This window comes from Rhinatrema bivittatum, chromosome 3, assembly GCF_901001135.1.
Source record: "Rhinatrema bivittatum chromosome 3, aRhiBiv1.1, whole genome shotgun sequence".
NCBI lineage: Eukaryota > Metazoa > Chordata > Amphibia > Gymnophiona > Rhinatrematidae > Rhinatrema > Rhinatrema bivittatum.
Window position 1 is genome coordinate 482,220,892 of NC_042617.1, and position 25,374 is coordinate 482,246,265.

The 25,374-nt window shown below is 42.4% G+C and overlaps 1 protein-coding gene across 4 annotated transcripts in view; it reads right to left on the reverse strand.

Annotated features, from left to right (window-relative positions):
- The window catches only part of ITSN2 (intersectin 2), a 337,690-nt gene that overhangs the window by 289,376 nt on the left and 22,940 nt on the right, over positions 1-25,374 (reverse strand). For all 4 annotated transcript variants that reach the window (XM_029596037.1, XM_029596039.1, XM_029596038.1 and 1 more), the window contains exon 3: positions 19,753-19,845. In XM_029596037.1, the coding sequence (XP_029451897.1) occupies positions 19,753-19,845 (93 nt within the window). The remainder of the gene's footprint in view (positions 1-19,752; positions 19,846-25,374) is intronic.

The following is a 25,374-nucleotide window of genomic DNA, read 5'->3' on the forward strand; positions in this document are numbered from 1 at the left end:
TCACAAACAGTCTCCCACCGTTGCACTGATAACTTGTCCTAGCGGCCACACTGCAATTAAAGGATGTACGGTGACACTTTCACCCCTCAGCTAGGGGCTAGACCTGTTATTTCCCGTGACATCATTCTTACAGACTAGATGACATTTTGTGTTCATGTCTCACTTTTTTACTTTGGCAAAGTGCTGTTGATAGCCATGCATCCGGACTCTCCCAAATTTTCAGCATCCTTGTGAGAAATAAGTCTAGGGCCATCCCTGCTGCTCCCAGTTCACTCCGATGATACAAACACAAACATATGGATCCAGATAGCCACTCGGACAGGTCATGAAAAAAAAACTGTGTGTGGCTGCAGGTGTAAATAACACACTAGAAATAGAATATCCATCCTGTCATAGTTATTGTGACACAGTACTCATGAAGCACGTGGCATCAAAACCGCAAGGTAGTCAGTGGGTCAAAGGCTATGAACTCAGTCGGCCAAGGAGGTCGTGTAGCAGGTTAAAGTTCCAGTAAACAGATGGGGGGGAAAACCATAAAAAGTGAAAAAACCTCAACATATCTAGCCAATAGTCCACCCAAAAACAGGTGAGTCTAAGGACCTCTGGGCAAAATCAAATACACACTCTCGTCGGGGAATGCAGGCCAGTGACCGCGGCCATTTTATTTGCAGGTTCGTTTTGGTGGCAACACGGAGACCTCTGGGGGTGACAATTTTGAGAAGTTTTTACACATTGGCAACAGAAAAGCAGATGACAGTTTGATTATTTAGACCGACTAGCAGGCAGGTGGGACAGAGCACAGTGTACTGTACTCCTCAGCTTTGAAACTCATGTTTCACTACATTATAGGCCTGTCTCTGCTTTTGCAAGTCCAGGAAAAAATCTTGAAAAATCATTATCATTTACCTTCAAACGACAGACTCCCAAGCAGATCAAGCAGCATTCAGAACACGCTGTTTGTCGGGGAGTAATGCAGTTGCACAATCATCGCTTGTGGCTGATTACCCTGCGCTGGAGCAGGAGCAATTGAGCAATGAGTGCAATCTATTTTAGGCTGTCCATTGTTGCAAGTCAGGCCCAACAGCCTGGAGAGCCATTTTGAGGTAAACACAACAGGATCTTGCCCCTTGGCTTTTTCAGGCAGACCAGCGATCTGTATATTGTTTCTCCTGGAGCAATTCTCCAGGTCGATGATCTTAGTTGCGCCTGATGTGGATATCCGATCTAATTTGTCGAGTTTGGTACATATAAAACTGTCAGTCTTCAAGGAAAGAGACCCTAGTTTCTATCTCGTCAAGTTAGGTCAAATTCTTTCACCAATTCCACCTGTTGTGCTATTTTATCAACAATGCCCAGCCTCGTGTCAAGCAGCTTAGTTAATTTAGCTGCAAAAGCTTCCAAAAGATTAGAGGCCAAGTTTGCGCCACCCACCACTTCCACAACAGAGTCATCAAATTCTTCCCCTGAAGGTGATACATCCATCCCATCATTCGATTCAGGGGCTCTTCTTTGAGTGCTTTATGCATTTTGGCCCTGCGATCAGCCCACAATTTCAGGATCGAGAATTGTCCAAGTTCTTTACTCATCGAAAGACCCGCAAGTCATGGCCAAAAAATAAAATTAGGAGAAATTTTGAGGCAGACCCGACAGGAGCATTGCTACTCGCAGCCTCTCTCACTCAGGGCATAATCGGTAGTCCCTCCTATTTTCTTTTTTATGTTGTATTTTAGAGATACTATGTTTTACTAGGATTTTTATTCTACTTTTTAAGTTTATGAATTTTATTTTTTGTATGTTTTGTTTTTATTTTATGTTTTGTTTAATGTGTGGGGGGGGGGGGTTACCGTGTATATTTGAATGGTAAGCCTCTACAGACTTCAGTATTAGTGGCCTATAAATACCAATAAATAAATAAATGTTACTATGGTCCTGAGAAATATTTTCTGAAGTCATTTTGCATACTGTCTTGTATCAGATCACATATCACTCACAATAATTTAAGACTAGCTGAGGCCGGTAACTCTTACTATAACAAGTATGTCACCATTTATTTAAAAAACTTTCTATACTGCTATCTCAGTCTCAAAGAGATGGCCCAAAGGGGTGAACAAATTCTACCAAGACATTACATCATACATAAAGCCAAACAACCAAGACCACAACACAAACGCACACAACCCCCCCCCCCCAAAAAAAAAAAGAAATGAACCCAGACCCTGAGACCCTCCAACATAGACCAAGTCCTAAGGTCCTCTCTCCCAGTAAATCAATCCAGAAACACTTATTCCTAGACTAAGTCTCCTCAATATCAGCTATATTTCCCATCCTAATCCTTTACTGGGGAAAATCCAAACTTTAGAAGGTGAATTTTCAAGTTTTGCATGTAAAAATCAGCATATACATGTGCAAATAGCATATACTCACATACATGCTATTTTATAATCCTTAGAATATACGCATAAGTAAGGGTCCGCATGTAAATCTGTGGAACAGGGGAGTTCTGGGGCTGAGCCAACATTTACACATATAAGCTGCTATTTTAGAAGCAATTTACGCACATAGATTTGGCAGCTTACTTGCATATATTTACACCTGCTCTATATCTGGAATTAGTGGTCGTAAATCTCTTAAAAGTGAAATGACGACTGGTTGGGGAGTCTGGGTAAAATGGGGGGGATTGAGACAGAAAAGCCAGGAGGGTCTCGATGACCTGGGAAAACTGATAAGACTAATTGATAAAACTGGTAATTTCACTGCCTTGCACTTTAGAAAATCTCTCAATTTATATGCATAAAACCTGACTTACAGGGAGTAAATGCATGTGAATTATGCAGGTGAAATCTCCAGGCATATATTTTTAAAGTTAGATGTAAAAATATATGAGTATAGCAGTTGTGTGCTATTTATCCAGATAAATTCTGATTTATCAGGCTAAGCAGAGGGCTTTGTTTTTGGTTTTTTTTTACATGTGTGTGCATGCTGAAAGGTATATTTGCAAGTTTTTTAATAATCTGTGTATATCATATACACAAGGCTATAAAATAAGGGAGCAATTTTTCAAGCTGCATGGGCCCCCATAGCTATTGGAAAGTTATCTTCTTTTTTTTTTATACATATTTTATTAGAGGAGAGAACAGTACAAGAAACCATCAAGAAGTAACTTGGATGAATACAAACTTAAAAGAAGAGCATGCACAAATATGGTCAAACCCAAGAATCGCCAAAGGGCCTGCGAGTAATTACAGAAACAACTGCAACATGAGAGCATTTACTAAGAGTACTCTCCTCTCTTTTATCAAAAACTTGCTATTATACAACATTCATACAACCCCATTCATACTCACACTTACTACACATTCAAAATGCTTATATGATTGATCTGGGGTTTTTTTTATTATAATATAATAAACAAAAAACAATAGGACAATGAAGTTTGTTGTTGCCTTATATACAAAATTCAAAATACTCTAACAGATGACAAAATAATATTGTTTGGTCACAGTGTTAGAAGAAAATAAAAGAAGGAATTAAATGCTGTTACACCCTGTGAGGAACTTTGGATCAGCGAAAAAAATAATTCCGCTGCTTTAACAACGCAGCTGGACGCCCACTGAAACTATTCTGATACAAGCATTCTATAGAGACATGATTTCTCATTTCCACTTTCCAAATATCTAAATTGGGCAAGGAATCACCAATCCAGGTGGATAAAATAACTTTCTTGGCAAGGGGCAGCGCTATGCTTATCATTCTGGGACCGCCCACGAGTGGAAAGTTATCTTCTTAATATTTTTCTAACAAAAGAATTTTGCTCTAACCTAGTTTCCAAAGGAAATTAGTTACAAAGAGGAGGCTACTACAGAGTGCAAACTGGTGTTTCAGGGTATACCACAAAAATCTATCCCTGAGATGACAGGGCCCATTGCCCCTCACTACCTAAAAAATTAACAATTTAAACTGAATCAGAGCATGAACTGGCAACCACTGTAAAGATCTTAAAGGCAACAACCTAATGCATTTTGAGCAATTACACACCACTAGCTGCAACACATACAGCCTAAGTGCGAGCTGCTCAGGGAGGCCAATGAACAGGCTGTTAAAATAATCAAGTTGTGACATAATCAATGCATGAACGATTGGTCTGAAAGGACTTATGCTCCAAAAATGGGCAAAGCCTTCTTGTTTCTTTGGTTTACAAAAAGTATTCCTCACCACTGGGACATGAACTTCCAGATTAAAATATGCATCTAGCCTCTCCCAGACTTTTACCACTGCAGACACCACTACTTTACTTGATTCTGTATTTATTTATTCACCAGAATATACTGCATCACCAAATCATAATTCCCCACCAATAAAACCTCAGATTTCTGGGAGTTTAAAACCCTTCTTACTCCTTAAAAGTCCGCCTGAAATTACTACTAAATCTCCATACTTGTATGTTTGGTTAGATAAGAGCCACTTGCCTAACTGCATGTGTCTTATGGTCTTCTTGCTCATGTTTGCAGTGAGAGACAGTCATATGCCTTCAGGTATTGGCAGCAGCTTATACTAAAAAGTGCCATGTTTGTGACTGACGCACAGCTTTGCTTTTTTCTTTATCTTCTCTCTCACTTATTCTGGTGGTTATGGCGGTCATAGATACATAGTGAATGATGGCAGACAAAAATGGTCCATCTACTCTGCCTATTTGATTTGAGTAGATACAAATATGAGCTCTTACATACAACCTCACACCAATTCCCAATCCTTGCATCTTTTAACTGACCTTCCCACCCTTTCCCTACCTTTCCAAGTATGCCCAAAAACTGTTACACATTACGAACCACTAAAGATAAGTACAAATCTTGAAAACTATTTAATGATTATACATTATAAGGATATTCACACACATAAAACTGTATTTAGGGACTTTAAGAGATTTGGTAGATGTGACACCTTAGTTTCTGATGTCTGCTTGCGGCCCACTGCAGGTGAGCAGCAGCAGATTACATCAGTTCAGCACATATTTTCCCCTGATATCATTCCTCTATAATATTCTACAATAAAATTTTGTTTTGGCTGGCTCCATTAGTGGAACAATGGATAGCCAGCCAGAGGCAGAGGCATTGTTGAGCCCTGGAGATTCGCATACCTCCCCTGCACCAGAAGTGCATTCACCTATAGTATTCTGCCCTTCCTAACTCTGGATCAGAAGGTATCAGTTTGGCTTCAGGTATGCGAGTTCATCTATTGGGGCTAGATGGGTCAACTTTGAGAGTCTTTGCTGCAGAGACCTGCAAACATAAGCCTCGAGGATGTGTAGAAGGTTATAAGTTCTCCTGGAGAAAACAATTAGTAAGAGGTTTATTGACATTTCCTCATCGCATACACATCCACACAAGCCTCCCTTTCTCTCTCACACACCCCCTTCATACAGGCTCTGTCTCACACATACACAATCCTTTCACACAGGCTAGGACCCTCACACATACACATTATCCCTTTTTCATACACACAAGCTCCCAATCTCTCACATGCATACACACTTCTCCTCATATAGGCTCTCTCTCTCTCTCTGGTACCCACACTCAAGCATCCCCCCCCCCCCGCTCTCTCACCTCCCATGTTCTCTCTCTCACCTTCCCCTTTCTCACACCTTTCTCCCTCTCCTCTCACACATTCACTCTCACCGGGGCCTTCCATCTTCGCTGCGAGCAGAGCATACTCCATTCTCAGCACGCGGGGGCCTTCCATCTTTACCGCAAACATGGCAGTTCTGTATAGCGAGGGTAATTCTGCACTCTGCAGTAGCGCAGAATTCCCCCAGGACTAATTTGTGTAGGGAAAACAACTGTTCACTATTTCTCTGTACCACATGGAACTCCTGCTGGCATTCTGAAGACAGACAATACCTAGACACGTCATGGGTTTCCATCAAGCTCCTGCACCCCACAAGCCACAGTGTGACTGGGCACCTATGGAATACGGATGTTGAGTACCAAGACAACATTGAAGATAAAAAGGGGAAACCTCATGCCTGACAGACTGACATGCAGGGATAAGCGATTAGCTTCCTACCCAAATACTATTTCACAAAACGATTGTCATTAAACCAGCTCTCAGCTCCTGGGTATGCTACGCAACCGGAGCAGCCTGTAACAGTAGGTTGTCTCTGGATCTAGAATCGGTTGTGTGTGTGCGCAAGACAGAGGGACCTTGTATGAGGGGATGTGTCTGTGCAAGAGAGTGAGGGACCCTGTATGAGGGTGTGTGTATGTGTACTAGAGAGAGGGAGGGACAGTGGGAGCCTGTGTGAGGGGCAGTACTGAGAACGGGGTCAAACTCTGGGACTGGCGATAGAGTGGAAAGGGTTGAGCCTAGAAGTGGAGGGGAGAGATACTGGCATGTGGAAGAGTTGGGGCCTAAGAGGGTAAAGTGGCCAGGGGAGAGTAGGGAGAGTGAGTGGAAGAGACTTTCTTACAATGAATTTCTAGGGAAATTCTGCTCAAAATATTTAAAATTCTGCATATCTAAGTAATAATTTTTTCTGTATTAATTTAAAATGTAATTACCGGTACTTAAACTGTCATGTAAATTGTGTTATTTTGACCAATATAAAGTTTGCAGAATTTTAAGTTTTTGTGTGCTGAATTCCCCCAGGAGTAACAAATGATTATCAGTTTATGCATGGGACACAAGATAGCAGCCAAAACCGTAAAGAGTAGAGAAACTTAGCTTATTATTTTGATACCTGATAAAAAGCATACTGCACTAGCTGCTATGTCCAGAAGAAGCCACTGGTTTGGTTAGTGAGTCATTGGATTCTTCTGGACATGCTGACACCCTCCAATCTTATTATCTTGTAACAAACTAAGGGCAAGTTGTACTACTTTTTAGAAGTTTGCATGGTACCTTGGGTACAGGCAGAATTGCTTTGCAACATAAAATGTTTTTTGGTTTTTGTTGTTGAGTGTGATTGTTTCCTAGGTTGCCAAGTATTTCACAACTCCAATGGAGATTAGTTTCAGGCCTCTTAGGTATTCACACTGTCTTGTTCTGTAGTGCTGTTATTATTCTTTCAAATTTTGCAGAATCTGTGAGACTTGAAAGAAAATGTTTTTGTGCTGGTTTGAACAATACTTCTTCAGTCAAGATGATGACGAAGTATAATCAGACATCCTGCTAATTAATATTATCTAATATTAGGACAGTGTATTTGTATTATATATTTTAAATAGTTCTACTTTGGTTACCACTGCTCATGGTATGCTGCCAGGGGCAAAATTCTGTCTAGCATACCAAAATGAGATGATTATTCTTGTGGAGCATCATCCATCACAGCACTACATATCAGCATATCTCATGATAGCTGTTGAAATGCTGCTTTACTTCAATGCAGCAAGTATGCTGAGCAGGATTTGTGTAGGTTTTAGACATACAAAAAACAAAAGTATCTGTTTCTGCAATGTGCTTGATTTAAACAGTTCCTACTTGGTATTGGGAAGCAAATTATTTTTCACTGTTATAGATTTGGCTATAGGAGCCTGGGTTTCCTGGGTTTTGTATTCTTGTTATGTGGGAGAGTGGCTTCTCCAATATGCATATTGTGAGGATGGGCTGATTATTAGCATGGTCACCCCCTGGTCCCCTCTGTATATTATACAGGCTAGTACCAGGGCATATCGAGCTTTGGATATCCCTCGGAGTTTGGTGCAGCCCTGTCGACAGGCTTGGCGCTGGATTAGGGCACAGGGGGGTATGGCTGGCCTTACCTCCCTTTTCATGCCCTGGTTGGGTAACCCGGATTTTCCCCCCAGGTCGTGACAGTTATTTCATTTTCGATGCCTGGTTACAAAAAGGACTGCCGTTTATCTTCCGCTTCTATGCCAACGACACGCCGGAAGTGAGAGACTTTACATCCTTGGCCAGGGACTATGGTTTACTGTCCAAACATTTGTATGCATACTTGCAAACACGCCATTATCTCCAATCCTTCCGCTGGACTGAGGAGTCTTACCGCCGGGAGTCCACTTTTTCTCAACGTTTTTTTTTGATGGGGCCTTAAAACATAATACCATCAAAGGCTGGTGCGAGTTTAGCAGAACATATCGCTCTGTATCCCATATGGACTCTCTGGCCCGGTACTGGACTGAGGCGTGGGCAATAGATATCCCTACTACTTACTTGCTTTCCTGTTTTAAGCTTATGCCTAAAAGTTTACCAGACCTTTCTCTCCAAGAACTGCAATTTAAGATCTTATACCATATTTTCTGCGATGATGTTCGCCGCTGCCGAATGGGGAAATTGCCTTCACCTAAGTGTATAAAATGCCACCAAGAGACAGGTACCTTGGCGCACCGATTGTTTACCTGTCCTGTTCTGCTCCCATTTTGGAATAAAGTGCTTGAAGTGGTTGCTCAATGCATAGGCACCACCATTGGCCGGACGGGCAAATTACTTCTCTCTGGTTTACGGGGTGTTCTTGCCTCTTTATAAGTTATCTCTGGATAAGTTGGGCAATACTGCAGTGTTATTGGCATGTTGCACGATCTTGGCTGACTGGATAGCGCCGGACATGCCCCCCAACCTGCGGGCTTGGTACAGTTGACTTGCATCTTCAATGCAAATGGAACGGTTAGCTGCATTGAACAGCATGAGAGAACAGGATTCGATTTATAAGTCTTGCTGGTCCCACTTGTTATACTCTACTCTCGATGGAAATTCAATCCACACTACTTGCCACTGGATATCACTCATCCTGGATCTGATTCGGTCTCTTGCGCCTATTGGACTGATACTCACAATGGCGTTTGCTCTGCAGTCAATGTGTAGTAAGGCGAGGCACAGAACTTAAATGACGTTTGATATTTATCCTTCTCTGATTGCCTGTTGAAGATTGTGTTCAGTGCTGCTCCCCCAAGGGTAGGGGCTAGCACTTTATGATACTCCGTAGGTGGAGTTAGTGATCTACTGTGGGTTGGCTCCCACAGAGTGGCAGTTGATAATACCATTCTGTTAGTGTAAGGAATGAACACTTAGTAAAATGGTGAATCCCTGGGCCGATGGCAGATGACAGCGCCCTCAAGTGGAGATCCTGAGAGGGACCACCGGCTAGGCTGGAGTATTGAGACAAACACAGATAATTCTTTATTAGACTGGAAGTAGAACCACAACAGGTAGCAGTAGTGAGTCGATATGCCCGGCAGGGCTGAAGTCCCTCTGATACTGGAACCACGATCTCTGAGTTGCTGAACTGTAAGGAGAAACTATAGGTAGTCAGTAGACAGGGTATGTTGGGCATATCCAGTAGTAGATGATACACTCACAATTGAAGATATCTATAGTGTCTTCTTTATGCAACAGAGAATCTTCAGAATTTCAGGAACAGGAGCCGCAGGCGAGAACTGGTTCCTATAAGAAGTCCGAAATAGAACTCACAATAACTGTGTATGGGATGGTTTCTGGAATAGAAAAGAGTTGTGAGAGTTGTGGAACATAGGCCCTCGTGGAGCGAGTACCAGCTCCTATCTGCAATCTATAATAACAATCCGTAAGATAGAGGTATACGGTATCTTCTGAGGAAGAAGAGAGTAAGAGAAAGGAATTAGGAACATAGGCCCTCGTGGAGCGAGTACTGATTCCTATCCGCAATCTGCAATGGTGACTCACTATCTCCATACCTGCAATAATATCTTAGACTGAAGGGAACCTTAGCAATTAGGAACAATGGCCCTCGAGGAGCGAGTACCGGATCCCGTCCAACAATCTGAAATCAAGAATAGAGAGAGCGGAGCCCCCAAGGAGCGGGTGCTCCTGGTAAGTACAAAAGCAGAGTAGCTTGGTTGAAATCGTAATCTGGCAGAGATAGATTCGAGTCCTTGCTAACTCGTTTGTAGTTAGTAAACAAAGACCTTTTAAATTGAAAACGGATGACGTCAGTATGAAGGGACACCCCTGAGGTTCGCTCCCTTGCTGGTACAAAGTCTGGAGCACGCGCTCACGCCCTTACATCATCAGGAACATGGCGGGTCCATAGCGTCAAGCCAGCCCGGGAGTTCTGACGAGATGCGGCAGGAGAACTCCACGGTAGCAGCTGTCTGTCAGACCTGGAAGGAGTCGCCACATACTTAGAGAAGGTGGAGCGAGGGCGAAAAACAGGCATGAACGCAACAGATTGCAATAGAGGGGCTGCCTCCTAGGGGTTGGGGGGAGAAGGGAGTTGCGAGCAGAATGGGAGAATGTCTGTGGTTGCATGTGGTATGAATGGGTTGCTCACTATGGTCCGGTGGACTTCAAACAGAGTGTACGCAAGGTGTTGTTCCAGTTGGCTCTGATAATTAAGGGGAATATTCCTGTATTGTAAAACTGCATCAATCTTTGGCTTATATTGTACCTTCCCCTTGATATAGTTTTGGTTGTACCTGCGTTGCTCATTAATAAAAATGATTTTGACAAGGAACATGGTGTAGTTTGGACACCCAGTGTGGCATCTCCGGGGTTCACTGCGCTTTCCATGGTACATTGGTCCCGACGCATGGTGCACTGTCATTTTTACTGAGTCCGCAGTCTTGGGCACCGAGTGCATCATCTTTGGCATGGCTTGTGCTCTAGGAGCATTTGCTTTGAAGCCTACCATTCTAGAAGCACAGTCCAGATGTATTCCACACATTAAGAAAGGTGGAAAGAAGGCAAAACGATTACCGGCATGGTTAAAAGGGGAGGTGAAAGAAGCTATTTTAGCCAAAAGATCTTCATTCAAAAATTGGAAGAAAGATCCAACAGAAGAAAATAGGATAAAGCATAAATGTTGGCAGGTTAAATGTAAGACATTGATAAGACAGGCTAAGAGAGAATTTGAAAAGAAGTTGGCCGTAGAGGCAAAAACTCACAGTAAAAACTTTTTAAAATATATCCGAAGCAGAAAGTTGGACCGTTAGATGATAGAGGGGTTAAAGGGGCACTTAGAGAAGATAAGGCCATCGCGGAAAGATTAAATGATTTCTTTGCTTCGGTGTTTACTGAAGAGGATGTTGGGGAGGTACCCATGATGGAGAAGGTTTTCATGGGTAATGATTCAGATGGACTGAATCAAATCACAGTGAACCTAGAAGATGTGGTAGACCTGATTGACAAACTGAAGAGTAGTAAATCACCTGGACCGGATGGTATACACCCCAGAGTTCTGAAGGAACTAAAAAATGAAATTTCACACCTATTAGTAAAAATTTGTAACCTATCATTAAAATCATCCATTGTACCTGAAGACTGGAAGATAGCAAATATAACCCCAATATTTAAAAAGGGCTCCAGGGGCGATCCGGGAAACTACAAACCGGTTAGCCTGACTTCAGTGCTAGGAAAAATAATGGAAAGTGTTCTAAACATCAAAATCACAGAACATATAGAAAGACATGGTTTAATGGAACAAAGTCAGCATGGCTTTACCCAAGGCAAGTCTTGCCTCACAAATCTGCTTCACTTTTTTGAAGGAGTTAATAAACATGTGGATAAAGGTGAACCGGTAGATGTAGTATACTTGGATTTTCAGAAGGCGTTTGACAAAGTTCCTCATGAGAGGCTTCTAGGAAAAGTAAAAAGTCATGGGATAGGTGGCGATGTCCTTTCATGGACTGCAAACTAGCTAAAAGACAGGAAACAGAGAGTAGGATTAAATGGACAATTTTCTCAGTGGAAGGGAGGGGTCAGTGGAGTGTCTCAGGGATCTGTATTGGGACCCTTACTTTTTAATATATTTATAAATGATCTGGAAAGAAATACGACGAGTGAGAATCAAATTTGCAGATGACACAAAATTGTTCAGAGTAGTTAAATCACAGCAGATTGTGATAAATTGCAGGAAGACCTTATGAGACTGGAAAATTGGGCATCCAAATGGCAGATGAAATTTAATGTGGATAAGTGCAAGGTGATGCATATAGGGAAAAATAACCCATGCTATAATTACACAATGTTGGGTTCCATATTAGGTGCTACAACCCACGAAAGATCTAGGCGTCATAGTGGATAACACATTGAAATAGTCGGTTGAGTGTGCTGCGGCAGTCAAAAAAGCAAACAGAATGTTGGGAATTATTAGAAAGGGAATAGTGAACAAAACGGAAAATGTCATAATGCCTCTGTATCGCTCCATGGTGAGACCGCAACTTGAATACTGTGTACAATTCTGGTCGCCGCATCTCAAAAAAGATATAATTGCGATGGAGAAGGTACAGAGAAGGGCTACCAAAATGATAAGGGGAATGGAACAGCTCCCCTATGAGGAAAGACTAAAGAGGTTAGGACTTTTCAGTTTGGAGAAGAGACAGCTGAGGGGGGACATGATAGAGGTGTTTAAAATCATGTGAGGTCTAGAACGGCTAAATGTGAATCGGTTATTTACTCTTTCGGATAATAGACTAGGGGGCACTCCATGAAGTTAGCATGGGGCACATTTAAACTAATCGGAGAAAGTTCTTTTTTACTCAACGCACAATTAAACTCTGGAATTTGTTGCCAGAGGATGTGGTTAGTGCAGTTAGTATAGCTGTGTTTAAAAGAGGATTGGATAAGTTCTTGGAGGAGAAGTCCATTACCTGCTATTAAGTTCACCTAGAGAATAGCCACTGCCATTAGCAATAACAACATGGAATAGACTTAGTTTTGGGGCACTTGCCAGGTTCTTATGGCCTGGATTGGCCACTGTTGGAAACAGGATGCTGGGCTTGATGGACCCTTGGTCTGACCCAGTATGGCATATTCTTATGTTCTTATGCATCTTTACCACCTGGTGCGTTGTCTTGTGCTCCATGTGCCACTTGGGATCATCCCTGCAGAAGCTGGTTGCGCTCCTGTGCATGAAGGCAACTGCCCTGGAGAGGACTGGACTAAGTGAAAAAGCTTTCCTACCTCCCCTGAATATGAAGTCGACGATTGCCCAAAGGTTTCTTCAGCACAGAATCTAGCAATCTTCTCAGCTCATTGCCTCTGCACTCTGAGGGACATACACCCGCAGTTGCGGCAATTCACTTGGTCGTGATCCAATCCCACACACAAACAGTAATTATGGCCATCTGTGATGTACATTATATGCCATAACTATAGTATTTGAAACCGGCAGTCTTTCTTTGAATCATAACAGCACTGAAAAGTGCTGTTTGTGGTCACCAAAGCGAGACAGAAATTGAAAAAAAGACTGATGAGGAATTGAGAGATAGATTCCATGTCCATGTGAAGCGTAGATTTAAAAAAAAAAAAAAAAAAAAAAAACTACCGAGGAAACTTCTGGAAGGCTCATTCTCGCAGGAATTACCATGCATACCCAGTAGGGCAAAAGCCTTAAGCTTTGAGAGAGAGCTCTGCCTAGTGCCACCCTGAAGACATCACCCATGCAGCATAACTAATTCAGCCCTCTTTATCGTTCTAAATGAATATTCCACTGTGTGTTTATTTTATATGACTAAATATGATTCTGAAAATACTGCCAATCTCCTCCATGGAGTCAGGAAAGGATTTTATTTTGTGGGGGCAGGAAGACCCAGAATGGGATGGGGGAGGCATTAACCTGTAAATTAAGCAAAGTTATCAAAAGATTTCTGGCTCTCTCTCTATCACCACAAACACAAATGGATGGGAGTTAAGATCATTCTTTTTCTATCAAATGAGCCAGCTATACTACAAGCATGCAAAGACTAGTTTGATTTTCCTTAGAAGGAGTGCAGGCAGGACAAGTGCTGTTGAGCGATTACTGTGCCCCATTGCAAGCAGCAACATGAAGAATATACCCATGTGACTAAAAACCTCACATGTGTTATTAGTTCTTATCCAAGGTATCATAACTTACAAAGAAGCCAGTTACAAGGACTCTGTGCCCTTTAACAATCATTAAGCCTTTTGTTGATTCAATCCAGGAGAACATGCTAAAGACCATGTACAAAGGATAAAAAACACTACTGTAATGTTCAATGAATCAAAAGGGGACCTCTTTGTAGTTTGTTAAACACACTAAAGAGGAATGCAATACTTTACTAATTTAAGAAAAGAAATTGTGTAAAGCAGAATTGCATACCTGTAACAGATGTTCTCCAAGGACAGCAGGATGTTAGTTTTCACATGTGGATGACATCATCGGATGGAGCCCAGTCCGGAACTTTGATCTCAAAGATTCTAGAACTTTCAAATATGCCCTACTGAGCATGTGCAGCTGCAGTTATCACCCTGCTCCCTAGGCAGAGTCCCTCAGTCCATGATATAGCTCATGCATGGAAAAACCAACTCCCAGGGGTGGCGGGTGGGTTTCGTGATGACTAACATCTTGCTGTCCTCGGAAAACACCTGTTATAGGTAAGCAACTCAGCTTTCTCAGAGGACAAGCAGGATGGTAGTCCTCAGACATGGGTGATTCCCAAGCTATAGGGTGCCAAGCAGGACAAAGTGGGAAACCGTACAGTACTGAAAGCACCACCTCTCTCCCTTTTGCCTGTGAGGCAGCCGACCCACAAAGGAGTCTAAGTGGGAAAAGAGTTGGGTTCTACAAAGAGAAAATAATAGAAAAGACAGACACAAAACCCCAATGCTTAGCAGAGGTGCCTAAGGCAGGGGAATGATGTGAACGCCAGCAAGAAACATACTCTGCATCACGGAAAATATTACAAGCAAGGTTTCGGATCAGTAATCCCTGACAACAGTAAGTCTAGAACCTCCTGGATACAGGAAAAAGTCTAGAGAAGTAAACAAGAGAAGAACTCTTGGACGAAGTCCGCATAGTTTCTTTCGGTGTTACAAGCCAACTGAAAAACGAACTGGGACCCGAAAGCTCTCCAGAAAGAAACTACGGTCCACTGGCATCTGAAGGACAGAATGCATCTGCAGAATTGTGCCCCATGTTTGGCTGATAGGTACAATAGCATAAAAATCCAAGCAATGCTTGGAATTATAATCAGCAACAATGGCAGGGTCTGTGATAGACCCTATGTGCCAAAGTACTAGACATAATTGATCATGCAGGACAGCATCAAGAGTTTCAGGGGATGAAAGGTAATCCCTGATTGGGATCGTTAGCCAAATCCCCGCGCAGAGAGATAAATTAAGGTTGAAGCTCACCCACACTGTACCCTGTCAAGGGCAGGGCTATCTATCCTGTCTACAGGATAGTTCAGATGAGCAAGATTGCACTTTGGACAATCTAGTGAAGTGAGAAAAGCTAAAGGCAGTACTGGCCAGAACTTGGTAAAAATATAGGGAAAAAAAAGTAGTGTATCTTTCTCTGCAGTTATACACTAAGATATACCACAAATGCCCTAGATTTTCTTCCCCTCCCCTTGACATTCCAACTGGAAGTCTGAGGGAGCAAATAACACAAGGAGGCAGACTGCTGGACTGTAGGGGTAAGAATAAGTCGCTATGTTGTATATGTCAACCCCAAGCAAATAATTCACTGCCAATTCCAGTAGGGAACTACCCATCAAGATAGAGCCCTCAGCCTACTTGGAACAGCTGAAACTGAGAACGAATGCCCCAGGGAAGAAATCCATGAACACTCCACCAAGAGACAGGAAGCCAGAGTGCCGCAAGTGAAAACCCCTGTAGAAGAGGATTTCTTCACCAGCCTGGAAACCCTAAGGTATGATCTCAGAACAGACTACCCACCAACCTGGCTTAGGTATTAATATCTCAGGCATGATTACACATACTTCCCCCAAGGAAGCATGCGGTCCAGAAAACAGAACAACCATTGCTTGTACCAAGACTCTCCTGTCCACAGACAGAGTTATCCCTAAAATGGGGAAGTATAGCTTGCAAGCACTGCAACCAAAAGGTAGCACCTCTGTTGCGGGTGCCCCTCATTCCCCAACTACCTCAGCCATGGAGATGGAGATAGGTTGAAAGGCATACTTGCTAATTAGATGGACTAGAACCCTTCTTACTGAGGTAGGGTCCCGCAGGCGAGAATGACTGGCAATAGTGGTAACTTCACAAAAAAATGCCCATTGAACTTAACAGGTATCAAAGATGACTCCTGGACAGGAGAAACCCCTAATCTTCACCGGGGAACTACAACGAAGAGAAGACTCCTAATGTGACGGGGAGACCTAATCTGCAATGTCTCCCTCGTGAAACAGATCTGCTGTACCTTAGGACAACCTAAAGAGAGCGCAACTGCCCATCTGGCTCACAGATCCCGTGAGGAACAGAGAGCGACTGCCAGTCAGAAGCAGTAACATCCCTTTTCCTGGAAACAGAGAATGTGGGACACCCATTGTAGGGTAGACAACCAGGTGTCCAGGGTGGTACCCATAAGGGCCGCTCTGGAAACCCAGTCGCATCTTCCCTTCCTGAAGGGACAGGAAAGCAATGGGAATCGGGGCCTCCCGATCCTGAAAAATCTTCCAACCCTCCAGGTGAGAGTTGGGTTACAGTCACTGATCGCTGTGGATCAGAAGTGACCAAATCTGTCACTTACAGCCACCCTCAGATGGGGGTCGGCCACTACGGTAGTCAACGGAGGGACCCCCAGCAAAAATGATCCAATGACTGCCACTGATGTCCCCCAGTCCTGGCCTACAAGGAGATGCATAAATTCAAAATAATTGAGGCTCCAGTTTGGTGATAAACTTGCAAGGGACAGAGCCCGAAGGGCTTCCCCACAAAGGGGATTTCTTATATGGGAGGGGTTGAAAGACAGTCCTCTTCTGAAGAAGGGGAAGACTGCCGACACTATCCTCCTGGTATTTACTCCCATAAGGGGTTCAACCAGAACCGCAGTCTTAGGTCAGTCCTGTGTTTGCGGCGCACAACCTGTTGTGCTCGCCATGAGGGAAACACTCATGTTCTCACAGAGTAGAGGGCAAATAGAAGAATAATGTCCTCCACTGTAAAAGCAAGCTGACCAGTACTCATACAGTGGTAGTCCATCCTACAGATAGAGGCACACCTACGAACTCACTCGCCGTGCTTGTCGGTAGAATACCACGGCACAGCGCCACATGTTAGAATGTGCGACGGCGCCTTCCCTCACCAGTGCTCTCTAGCACTTATGGTGTAGAACAGATGAGAAGGGCCCATAGTGCAGGGGTTTTGGCTTTGGAAAAACTTGGTCCAAATGATGCTGCACCCAGGGCTTCGACGGCGCTTGACTGTGTCTTGATCAGTTAGACGGTGTATAACGCCATCCCCAGCACCCTAGGCGCCCGCGGACATCAACAACAGAGGCACCAATAAAGACCCCAAGTGCCCGAAGACATCGATGGACTAGCAGTACAGAGGATGCTGGGGTGCCTGCATGCAGAGGATCTGCAGCCCCAACAGGCCTCATTGGTGCCCAAAGGAACCAATGACTGCTGACGCCATCGATGGTTCCCCTCGGCTCACCTATATATCCGAGGGCATCAATGCTGCGAGCTCAATGATGTCCCTTGCCAGCAGCTATAGCTGATGATAGCCTCAAAGGCAACCCTAACGCTCATTAGCACTGATGGTTCATGAAGCCAGGCGGGGCCTCTGATGCCCCTGATCCCAGAAGCTCAGGGCCCCCAAGATCATTCGTATCCATGGTGCCTGATAGCCATAGGCCAGTTATGGGACAGCATGATGCCCTTTAGTGCCCCATCTGGACCCACAAAGGAACCTCGAGGGCACTCGATCACTGCGCCTGGATGCCTCAATGCTCCAGGGTGCTTTGAGTAGATGGCGACCCAGTGGTCGACAGGACCAAGGTTTTTCCAAATCCAAAACCCCTGTCGCCTGAGGCCATCAGTGGCACTCCAGGGCTGTATTCTGTCAGTCCTAGCAGAACCTGACAAAGGTACAAAAACAGACAGGGCAAGGAGAGGACACAGATACTAAATTGCAGGTGCAGTATTTATTTAATAAGGGCTAGTATCAAACTCTGCCAGGCTGCACAGCAACTAAGGTCCACCATGTGCCTGACAGACAGTGGAAAGAGGAAAAAAGGAAAAGAAAAAAAAGAACATAAAACTACCATAAGGTAAAGGAAAGAAAAACAGCTGCAGCTCTAGAAAAAAAATCAATTACAAAACTGTGATAAGAGAGCAAAGCTGAATACCGTGTTACACACGGCTCCATGAAATAAAGAGCCTGAGGGACTCTGCCTAGGGGGCAGGATAACCACAGCTGCACATGGCATGTTTAAAAGTTCTAGAGTCTTTGAAATCAAAGTTCTGGACCAGGCTCTGTCAGCGTCCCTCTGCCTGCGCAGCAGCCTGATTTCCCTGCTAAGCCCGTCACAAAAGCTTCTTTGCCTTGCAAACTGCCTAAAAGGCTCAATAGCAAAAGTTTTTCCAGAACTAATTGCCTCCCTTAAGAACGGGATTTTCTTCTATAAATGCTTCTCTTACTTCACTGCCTTGGGGACTCAGCTCACTCAACTTACCACTCTCTTAATTTAAATGATTTTTCAGCTAGTTATGGGTTCCCTCCTGACGCCCGTGAACAGGGGACCATGAATCTATTGACATAGCCCTTTTTGCCTTGATGCTAACAAGTGAACTCTCTGCTTGCTTGTACACAATATAATACAAATTTTGTATTTGAACTCTATGGACATTGCTGAACTTTCGTATCCTTTCTCCTTGCATTGATCCCTTATCTTTGATGGTTGGACTTTCGCCTATTTTGCTTTTTGCTTTACCCATTTTATTTAAACTTTTTTTTTATACCGGTATTAGTAGCATCATCATACCGGTTTACATTATAACTGAAAGTAGAGAAAATTACAAATAACAGGGAGTAGGGGGTGAGAAGAGAGGAAACCTAGTGAACTAAGAAAAAACAAGAATGAAAAAGCTGCAGAGATAACAATGCATATAAATTGTATACAAATTGTACAAAAGTAAACAAGGCAACTATAGAACAATTAATAATAAGACAAAGTAACAATATAAACAGTTAGTGGAGATATGGAGTAATAAGTAACTAGAGATACAATGCTAAATATCTTGGACAAATGGGTTATAAGGGAATGAAAAGGCGAGCAGGAGTCTATTGTGGGTAAGCCTGTTTGAAAAGCCATGTTTTTAAGTTGGCTTTAAATCTGGTAGCTCAGATTTAAATCTGGTAGCGCAGTCCATGTGAAGACTACCATCCTACTTGTCCTCAAAGAATCAAAATTACAGACAAGGAAGGAGTGCCACAAAAACCTTGCAACAACAGCTCATAAAACAACTGAATAATTTATGTTACAAGAGAATGGCTGATTCAGATATTCTCCCCTCCAAAAGAAGCAAATCATGTATTTAAAGTGTCCTCAGAAGGACGGATAAAAGGTGAGATGATATGCCTTATTAGTCAAAGTACTCTTCTAGAAAGAGCTCAACAAAAGCTGCATTCTGCTCCCACATATAAACCAGATATTGAAAGGACATCCTGTGGTCAAGAAAGCAGGGTATGTGTACAAAATATGGAAAATACCTGATTCTCACTAAACCAGCAGGATGAAAAGGAATGGCAAGGACAATTTTTTTTTTAAACAAATTCATTGTGAAGGAAAAGAAACAGGTTTAGTAACCATTCAATTGTCCAACCCTTACTAGATTTTTCAACCTTTAAATTTCTTTTTTTTTTTTTTAAGTTCAGCATTACTAGTCAAGAAATAAACTTTCTAATATGTATTTGGGAAAATATGAGTTACAAAATCAAGTGCCCATGCACAGAATGTCATCCTGTCCAGTGTGACATCACAAGCTTCAAGGGAGGAAAGACAAAAAAATGATACAGAACTCTCATCTGTGTGTCAAAGAATAGAAAGCAACTCACCTGTAATATACCCTCCGACAGGCTTGAGGCTGTCAAACTGCTTGTCATGCTTACCCCGCTCTTCTGTGGTGATGGCCCACATGTTTGGGCCACCTAAAATAAGTACAAAAATTGTCATTGTAGAATAAAAGTTATATATTGTATAATTCATAAACAGAAAGTAAGTAAAATCAATAAAGTATTCCTAAATGTTTACCTAGAAAGTTCAAAGAAATTATAAGAAATTATTTTCTCCTTTACAAATGCAGCTAAAATGGTTACAAGTATATCCTAGTAAGGGATATGGCTAGTAATTAAGAACTAAAAACAACAAAAGAGGTGTTACTATGCAAAAAAAAAAAAAAAAAGACAATTTATTAATAAAATCAGTATCAGAATTTTAAAAGTACTATACTAAAATAATCCATTACCTCCTACCCTGAATTGGTTTCAAGCAGATAGACGGTAGCACTGGCATTGAAATCATGTACGGATTCATTTTTTGTGTTAAGTTCTCATGTGAAAAATACCAAATAAATACAATAAGTATCACTTAGCTTATGTTTATTTTCTAATAAACAAATACTTATGTTTATTCGCACCCAGCATTTTTGTCATCAGTTCTCAATGAAAGAGCTCCTGCTCTCGTTCCAAATACAGCCAGTGTTTCAGCAGCCATTCACACTGCCTCCTCAGGGGTCAAATGTACAAGTTCCATAGTTAAGGCTATGTACTTACTTTTAGTGACAAAAATGCTGATACAGATAAAGATAACTGTTTGGTTACTGGAATTAAACATGCCATTTACAGGTTATTTTTGTATTTATTCAGTATTTTTATGTGGTACTTTAACACAACTGAATCAGTAAATGATTTAAATACCTGTGCTACTGTCGGCTATCTGCTTGAAACCCATTCAGGATAAGAGGCACACTATCTTAGTATAGCACTTTAAAATTCTGATACTGATTCTATTAATAAATTCAGTGTTACTTTTTGCATAGTAACGCCTCTTTTATTGCTTATATTTGAAATATTTGAGGTGCTGCTTACATTTTTCTTTATCAGCAGTTAAGAATTGGATACCCATTGCTGACCGGTGTTCTTGTATCTGAGTTTACAGATACTGACATTTTCAAAACTCAATCACATCAGCTACATTATGGAACTCAAAGTGCCTCCTCTTTCCCAAAAATCATATAGGGAAACATTCACTGTTGGCTAAGGACTGGAAAGGAGGCTTTTTCTCTGCTCCTCGGGGGAGAGCATTTTACCTTTTCAAAATATATATACCCCAACCACCACCACCACCACAGGTTAAGAAACCCAAAACCAGCATTACCACCAAAAACACAATACTGAGAATAATCAGAGTATTGTGTGATAAAACTATCACAGATACCTTCAATAGTTTTACTCCAAAGGGAATGGAAGCATTTCCCAGTCACACTCTGCATGTCTAATAAAATATTAAAGTGAACTAAACATCTTGAATAATCAAACATCACAGAGGTCTTCTTTCAGTCCTTGTGCCAAACATGCCAACAGCAGTGCTCAGACACGGCTAACAACAATACAAATTATCTAACAGAATAGGTGCTTACTGATCTTTCCGCCTCCATATGGAGCAACCACGCTGACACATCCTTAATTGAACTAATCTACATTGTAAGAATGACCTGCCTTTGAACTTACATGGCTAGAATTGCTCAGCAGAAGGGTACAGGAAATCTTATGAAGGGTCTGATTTAGGTCATCCTATTCTGTGGCTGTGGGGAAAACCTCTTGCTAAATAAGTTCCGACTGAATGCAGTTACTGAGTGTATAAATCATGAACTAGAGGGTTTGTAGACAGACGTATCATATCCAGATCCTCAAAGTGTGGTTTACAAAACATTGACCTGAATATGCACAAAATTTATTTATACACATATGGTTCAAGTTTATGACTAATTTTCAGTTTGGATATGCAGACCATTTGATGGCCATCGAGAACCAGGGTTTGACACCTCTGACTTACATTGTGTTACGAAGGAAAAATTATCAATTAGAGAAAGCAACAACTTTTGCCATATTTATTAGACATTACTGCATCTACAGAACTAAATTTTAATGCATATTTTATTTTCATCTTGTGCTAAGCAATGGCTTGTGTATCCCATGTTCAGTGGTTAATTTTAAAACACAATCCCTTGGACACCAAGGGCATTGATTGCACCAGATGTAATTTTGACTTGGAGTCCCCAATGTACTGAGAACACACTGAACAGAGCTGCTATGAGTTGCCTTCTGCCAAACTGTCAGGTTCAAGAACTTATTTAAAACAGATTGTTTTTTTACATTTTCTTCTCAAACAGATGGTAAGCATAGCGGGTCTTATACTGTGAACACAGATATATTAGAGAAAAATTTACTTTGGAGGGGGAAAAAAAAAAGGTGTGGCAGATCTATTTGCTAAAACTATATCAACAGGGAAAGAGGGGGTATGGGGAAAAAGTTAGTTTGCTTACCTATAGACAAGCAGGATGAATTAGCTATAACAGATCGGTGATGTCATCTGTCAGCGACCCAACTCTCAGAACTCAGTAAAGACTTTACTGAGCATGCACGGCGTTCCCCTCACGCATACTTGCTCATGAACCCCTCAGTCTCTTCTGGAGCTTAAGCTTTTACAAGATAGTCAACTCTCCAGGGAGTTGAGGGGTATTAAGTATAGCTAATTTATCCTGCTGTCTACGGAGAATGTTTTTTACAGAAAAGCAAACTTGCTTTCTCTGTTGATAAGCAGGCATAAAATAGCCATAACACCTGGGAAGTCCCAAGCTGAAGACTATATAAAGGAGCAATTACTTCAAGACAACTCTGTCCCACCAAGTGGAAAGTGGACCACTGGGTGAACAGGCTGCGCAGAACTGCTTGTCCAGAATTACTGTCTCCTCGGGACATATCTAGACAGTAGTGGAACATGAAGGTGAGAACAGACAACCAAGTAGCAACTTTGCAAACGTCTACATCAAAAGTGGCTCTGAGTTGAGTCACTGAAGTCACCATAGATTTCACTTGATGAGCCTTGAAAGAGTCTAAATCCATAAGCAAGACAATGTGTGACAGTGTGCTATCCAACTGGATAGAGTTTATTTAGCAACTAGCCTTTCCAATCTATTGAGATCAAAGGACACAAACGGTGAGGAAGCTCAACAGTGAAGTTAAGTCCTGTTTAGCTATTACACCAGGACTCTTACATCCAAAAAAGTGACAAGACTGTTCGCCATTATGCGTATGGTGTCTTGGAAAGAATGAAGGTAGCATAACAGCTTAATTAATGTGAAACGCAGATACTTTCTAGCAAATTTCCTGTTCCTTCTGAATCACCCTATTATGAAAAAACAAAGTATGGTGAATAAGAAACCAGAGCCTGTAGTTCACTTACAGGTGAATTTTCAAAGAAGTTATGCATGTAAATGTAACATACTACCGTAGCAATTTTCAAAAGACATTTATGTGCATAACGTGCACTTAATTGGGTAAATCCTATGGACAATTTTATGGCATATATTGCATCAATTTTCAAAAGTCCATTACACAGGTAACGTGCATTTACATGTGTAAAAACAAATTTTAAGTGTGTAAATACTTTTCAAAATTAGGCCCTTACTCTTTATGTCGAAGCGACAGCCTCAAGAAATACTTCCCAGGTGAGAAGCTTCAAACACACTGACTCAAAAGTTTCAAAAGGAGCTTGAATGAGTTGAGTTAGGCTGACACTGAGTTCTCAAGGTACTGAAGCTTTACTGACCAGAGGTTTGAAATGCTACAGTCCTTTCATGAATTTTGATACCAAGGGGTGAAGAAAGATCAGAGCTCCTTCCACTTGCTGGTGATAGTTCATCAAGTGCCGTTGTGTTGTGACCGGAAAGATGCTACTACTTGACAATAGATATTGAAGTAAGTCCCTTAGGCCACAGGAGAAGGAATCCAGCTGGCTGGCCCTATACGAAGTTGAGAACCTCTTCCATGTGAAACCACAGGATCTTCAGAATTAAGATTTCCTGGTGGAAAACAGAGCATCTTCCATCTCCTTCAGAAAGCATAAGAAGGAGACTACTATTCATTCAACATCAATGCTATGAGGACCAGCACTGGAAGGTTCGGATGGCAAAGTCCACCATCCTCATGATTGATGCATGCTGGAGATATTCTCAATGGAACTGGAAACCAAACTGACAGACAGATGAGATAAGGATACCGAACTTGCACATTGGCTCCCTCGCTCTCACGTGCGCACACACACACACACACACACAGGCTCCCTCTCACAAACAAAACAAGCATCCTCATATACACAAAATCCCTTTTTTCACGCACACCAGCTCCCAAACTCTCATACATATACACACTCCTTCACACAATCTCCTCACACAGAATCCCTCTCTCTGCCATACACACACATACGATCTCTCGATCTCTCTCACACACACACCATCTACCACAGACTCGCTCTCACCAGGCCTGCTCTATCTTTGCCACAAGCAGGGCCTTCACCATTTTCGCCATGAACAGGATGGGTTCCACTTGCGGCTGCCGGGACCTGCACCCTCTTCGCCGTGACAAGGCATGCCAGGGCCTGCTCCATCTTTGTTGAGAGTGTAATGAGCTCTGCTCACGGCTGCCGAGACTTGCACCCTCTTCACAGAGATGTGGCATGTCGGGGTCTGCTTCATTTTCGCCACGAGCAGGATGGGCTCCACTCGCGGCTGCCAGAACCTGCACCCTTTTCGCCGCGACAAGGCGCGCTGGGGTCTGCTCCATCTCACAGCAGCGGGATGGGGCCTGCTCCAAATTCTTTGCAGAAAATGGAAATTCGGTGCTCCACAGTAGCACAGAATTCCCCCAGAAGTAGTAGTAGCTCAGATGCACAGAGCAGAACTTTTGGACCTTCCTGTTGACTTCTGTGGTGAAAAGGTCAAGCACTTAAACAAGTCTTCATCTGCTACTTCTTGATCAGAGGACCACTCATGCAGTTGCAATATTCTGCTGAGAGAAAGTCCACACTGTATTCTGGATTTCTATAAAGGTAAGTCATCTGAAGATGGTCATTGTGATATCCTACACAACCAGATTCAGATGGCCTCCTGTCAGAGAGCATAAGATCCCATACCACCTTGCTCGTTTATGTAAAACATGCCACTTAGTTGCCAGTCTGGAGGAAATGAAAGCCCTCTCAGCACAGTGAATGGCTTATAGTTTCAGGTGGTTGATTTATAGATGACTCTCCACTAGGGGCTAGAAACCTTGGGTCCATGTGGAACTGGTGTGTGCTCTTCATCCTTTGGTAGAGGCATCGGTAGAGAGAGTCACTTGATGCAGTGAGCCAGCTAGCGAGACACCCATTTTTAGAACTTCTAGATTCATCCACCATTGCAGAAGAGCTTTCATCCCATAGGTCAAGGAGATTTGGTGGAATAACGGTTGATAGAGTTGATCTAATTGGCTCTGGAGACCCCACTAAAGGCCATACATATATAGATGAGTCAAGGGAACCACTATGTGTCTGAGAACCAACTCTGCTGATGCTTGATCCTGTTGAAGAAAAGCCTTTATTAGGCCCATTGGCAATGCAGCTATCTCTACAGGAAGAAATGC